Source organism: Panulirus ornatus, chromosome 9, assembly GCF_036320965.1.
Source record: "Panulirus ornatus isolate Po-2019 chromosome 9, ASM3632096v1, whole genome shotgun sequence".
In the NCBI taxonomy this organism is placed as follows: domain Eukaryota; kingdom Metazoa; phylum Arthropoda; class Malacostraca; order Decapoda; family Palinuridae; genus Panulirus; species Panulirus ornatus.
The window spans coordinates 60,790,832-60,796,396 of NC_092232.1; the positions used below are offsets into that span (position 1 = coordinate 60,790,832).

The 5,565-nt window shown below is 41.4% G+C and overlaps 1 protein-coding gene across 1 annotated transcript; it reads left to right on the forward strand.

Moving 5' to 3' along the window:
* The first annotated feature begins 1,570 nt into the window (after positions 1-1,570).
* LOC139750086 (uncharacterized) lies at positions 1,571-5,237 on the forward strand. The gene is made up of 2 exons (XM_071664420.1): positions 1,571-1,680; positions 4,355-5,237. The coding sequence occupies exons 1-2, from the start codon at positions 1,571-1,573 to the stop codon at positions 5,235-5,237; spliced, it is 993 nt and encodes a 330-aa protein (XP_071520521.1).
* The last annotated feature ends 328 nt before the right edge of the window (positions 5,238-5,565 follow it).

Consider the following 5,565-nt stretch of genomic DNA (forward strand, 5'->3'; position numbering starts at 1 on the left):
GCATGTTCAGGCCCCGATCACACAAAATCTTTTTCACTCCATCTTTCCACCTCCAGTTTGGTCTCCCACTTCTCCTCGTTCCCTCCACCTCCGACACATATATTCTCTTGGTCAATCTTTCCTCACTCATTCTCTCCATGTGCCCAAACCATTTCAAAACACCCTCTTCTGCTCTCTCAACCACGCTCTTTTTATTTCCACACATCTCTCTTACCCTTACGTTACTTACTCGATCAAACCACCTCACACCACACATTGTCCTCAAACATCTCATTTCCAGCACATCCATCCTCCTGCGCACAACTCTATCCATAGCCCACGCCTCGCAACCATACAACATATATATATATATTCTTTTTTCTTTCATACTATTCGCCATTTCCCGCGTCAGCGAGGTAGCGTTAAGAACAGAGGACTGGGCCTCTGAGGAAGCATCCTCACCCGGCCCCCTTCTCTGTTTCTTTCTTTGGAATATTAAAAAAAAAAAAGAGAGGGGAGGATTTCCAGCCCCCCGCTCCATTACCTTTTAGTTCGCCTTCTACGACACGCAGGGAATACGTGGGAAGTATTCTTTCTCCCCTATCCCCAGGGATAATATATATATATATATATATATATATATATATATATATATATATATATTATATATATATATATATATATATATATATATATATATATATATATATATATATATATGTATATATATATATATATATACATATCCTTCAGTATGTTTACTTTCGATAATGAGGAACAGAAGAATAAGCCAAGCAAGTAAATTTCGTCAAAGACATCTCTCTTTCTAAACGCTGCCTCGCAAAGATTTTCATTAATTCAAATTGAAGAAACAGACGTATTTTTCTATTGTCTGGTTAGCTCAGTGGTAGAGCGTGAGTCTCACACACTTAAGGTCGTGGGTTCGAGACCCACACCAGACATAATTTTGGTCTTTTTCTTGTTTCATTTTGTCCGCATCACATGTGTGCAACATTCAGTATGTTCGTCCAACGTTGTAGTGAAGATCTTCACAATAAATTGGGGTTTTCGACCTTATCTGAAAGGGTCAGGTCCACCAAGACGTCCTTGAAATCTTCCAGAAGCTTCTGGCGATCCTCCTCCAACTGCTGGGCACATCAGAGTTAACATGGGCCGGACATCGGTTGTGAAACGACTTAATCTGCTTCCGGTAGTTAGCAGGGATGATAATGAGGGCTCTGACCTCATACCAGGTCAGCTTAGGCCTGATTCACACTAGCGGTTTGACCCGCGGCGGATCCGCGGCGGTTCCAACCGCTAATGTGAACGGAGGAGGCAGTTTCACCAGGCGGGAGCCGCGACACTGATCAGCTGGGCAGGAGTCCTGCCACTGTATAGTATCAACATGGATGTAGAGGAGGCAGCATGTCTCTGGCTCTTGCATCGGCGACAAGAACGTCGCAGAAAGAGAAGAAGACAGCACTGGATTCACCCTGTTATAGAGGACAGGCTGTCCCATGGGATGTAGGTAACATTGTACCCCAAACTAAGAAACCATGAAGAAAAGTTCTTCAATTACTTTAGAATTTCGATGACATCGTTTGACGATCTGCTGGAACTAGTCCGAGAAGACATTGCTACAGCAAACACCACTTTCAGGGATTCTATTTCTCCAGAAGAAAAACTTATTGTAACCATAAGGTGAGTTCTTTATTGTTGTATACATTCTAATTGTTTTTTAAATTCAGTTTTGTAAAACATTAAATCCTTTCACCCATCAAAATAACTACTCATTTGTTGCTGCAATACTACTTTACTAAAATAAATCAATATACTCTGAGTTTTCTGATACAGAACTAGCAGCTCCTGGAGAAGGTGCTGGTGGGTGGACTAATGTCGGTGTCTGACTATTGTACCTTGATGTACTTGCATGTGGTTCATTATATAAGAGTGTATGGTGGACTGGCTGCGTCTGACTAGTGTGTCCTGAGTGAGCTGTGTATTGTTGACTGTAAAAAGGTGGATAGTCGACCTGCTGTGCACGTTGAATTACATTCATTAATTCAATTTTGGTCATCAGTCGCTTATTCTCAGGCACATTTTTCATTTCCTTATAAAGTGATAAACAAAAGAGTCTGTCTTCATCATCCTGCAGCTCTTCTTCTTTTTTTTCTTAACAATACACCTAAGAAAAAAGAAAAGAAAAACTATTAACGTATGTGACATACTATAGATTAATATATATATATATATATATATATATATATATATATATATATATATATATATATATATATATATATATATATATATTTTTTTTTTTTTTATACTTTGTCGCTGTCTCCCGCGTTTGCGAGGTAGCGCAAGGAAACAGACGAAAGAAATGGCCCAACCCCCCCCCCCCCATACACATGTACATACACACGTCCACACACGCAAATATACATACCTACACAGCTTTCCATGGTTTACCCCAGACGCTTCACATGCCTTGATTCACTCCACTGACAGCACGTCAACCCCTGTATACCACATCGCTCCAATTCACTCTATTCCTTGCCCTCCTTTCACCCTCCTGCATGTTCAGGCCCCGATCACACAAAATCTTTTTCACTCCATCTTTCCACCTCCAATTTGGTCTCCCTCTTCTCCTCGTTCCCTCCACCTCCGACACATATATCCTCTTGGTCAATCTTTCCTCACTCATTCTCTCCATGTGCCCAAACCATTTCAAAACACCCTCTTCTGCTCTCTCAACCACGCTCTTTTTATTTCCACACATCTCTCTTACCCTTACGTTACTTACTCGATCAAACCACCTCACACCACACATTGTCCTCAAACATCTCATTTCCAGCACATCCATCCTCCTGCGCACAACTCTATCCATAGCCCACGCCTCGCAACCATACAACATTGTTAGAACCACTATTCCTTCAAACATACCCATTTTTGCTTTCCGAGATAATGTTCTCGACTTCCACACATTTTTCAAGGCTCCCAAAATTTTCGCCCCCTCCCCCACCCTATGATCCACTTCCGCTTCCATGGTTCCATCCGCTGACAGATCCACTCCCAGATATCTAAAACACTTCACTTCCTCCAGTTTTTCTCCAATCAAACTCACCTCCCAATTGACTTGACCCTCACCCCTACTGTACCTAATAACCTTGCTCTTATTCACATTTACTCTTAACTTTCTTCTTCCACACACTTTACCAAACTCAGTCACCAGCTTCTGCAGTTTCTCACATGAATCAGCCACCAGCGCTGTATCATCAGCGAACAACAACTGACTCACTTCCCAAGCTCTCTCATCCCCAACAGACTTCATACTTGCCCCTCTTTCCAGGACTCTTGCATTTACCTCCCTAACAACCCCATCCATAAACAAATTAAACAACCATGGAGACATCACACAACCCTGCCGCAAACCTACATTCACTGAGAACCAATCACTTTCCTCTCTTCCTACACGTACACATGCCTTACATCCTCGATAAAAACTTTTCACTGCTTCTAACAACTTGCCTCCCACACCATATATTCTTAATACCTTCCACAGAGCATCTCTATCAACTCTATCATATGCCCTCTCCAGATCCATAAATGCTACATACAAATCCATTTGCTTTTCTAAGTATTTCTCACATACATTCTTCAAAGCAAACACCTGATCCACACATCCTCTACCACTTCTGAAACCGCACTGCTCTTCCCCAATCTGATGCTCTGTACATGCCTTCACCCTCTCAATCAATACCCTCCCATATAATTTACCAGGAATACTCAACAAACTTATACCTCTGTAATTTGAGCACTCACTCTTATCCCCTTTGCCTTTGTACAATGGCACTATGCACGCATTCCGCCAATCCTCAGGCACCTCACCATGAGTCATACATACATTAAATAACCTTACCAACCAGTCAACAATACAGTCACCCCCTTTTTTAATAAATTCCACTGCAATACCATCCAAACCTGCTGCCTTGCCGGCTTTCATCTTCCGCAAAGCTTTTACTACCTCTTCTCTGTTTACCAAATCATTTTCCCTAACCCTCTCACTTTGCACACCACCTCGACCAAAACACCCTATATCTGCCACTCTGTCATCAGACACATTCAACAAACCTTCAAAATACTCATTCCATCTCCTTCTCACATCACCACTACTTGTTATCACCTCCCCATATATATATATATATTGTGTGTGTGTGTGTGTGTGTGTGTGTGTGTGTGTGTGTGTGTGTGTACTTGGAAAGTAGATATAAAAGTCAAAGAGATGTTTCTAAGTCAAAGAGATGTTTCTAATTCGTGTTCTTAATTCTCTCAATCATTATTTTATCTAAATTTCTTTTAACATCTATTTTAGGTACCTGGCCACGGGGTGTTCAATTGCTGATCTCCATTATGGGTACCTGCTCGGGAAGTCAACTATCTCAGGAATATTGCGACAAGTGTGTGCAGTAATCTGGGAAAGACTGAAGACGAAGTACATGACAGAAATGACTAAAGAAATGTGGGAAGAGGTCAGACAGGGTTTTGATAATCGTGTAAATTTCCCTAATTGCATAGGTGCAATTGACGGGAAACATGTTAGACTAATCCAACCTTCAGGCACAGGCTCCATGTATTATAATTACAAGAAGTTCTTCTCCACTGTCTTGCTGGCTATGTGTGATACAAATTATTCATTTACATATGTGGACATTGGTGCATATGGCAAGAGCAGTGACCCAGCAGAATTCCATAATTCAATGCTTTACAAGAAACTTATGGACAATACTATGAACCTACCAGATGCAAAGCCTATTTTCAGCAACAACACAACATACTTACCACATGTTATTGTTGGAGATGAGGCCTTTGGAATAATGAAGCACATCTTGAGGCCCTATAGTGGAAAGCATCTGACATACAAGAAAAAGATCTTCAATTACAGATTGTCAAGAGCACGTCAGTATATCGAATGCACGTTCGCTATACTGGCCAACAAGTGGCGTATATTCCATAGGCCCCTCAATGTTGAAATGCTTTTCGCTGAAAATATAATAAAGGCATGCTGCATATTGCACAATTATGTCAGGGAACGAGATGGATATAAGTTTGAAGACACACTGTTTGAAGCACCAATGGCAGACCTGACAGAAGGAAATGCAACAAGAGGAAGCGTATCTGAAAATCAAGCTAGAGATATGTATGCAGACTACTTCGTCACTGAAGGCAGATGTGCATGGCAGGATAAAATTATTTAGTGTTGAGAGAGAGAGAAAGAGAGAGAGAAGAGAGAGAGAGAGAGAGAGAGAGAGAGAGAGAGAGAGAGAGAGAGAGAGAGAGAGAGAGAGAGAGAGAGAGAGAGAGAGAGAGAATAAAATTATCTAGTGTTGAGAGAGAGAGAGAGAGAGAGAGAGAGAGAGAGAGAGAGAGAGAGAGAGAGAGAGAGAGAGAGAGAGAGAGAGAATAAAATTATCTAGTGTTGAGAGAGAGAGAGAGAGAGAGAGAGAGAGAGAGAGAGAGAGAGAGAGAGAGAGAGAGAGAGAGAGAGAGAGAGAGAGAGAGAGAGAGAGAGAGAGAGAATAAAAT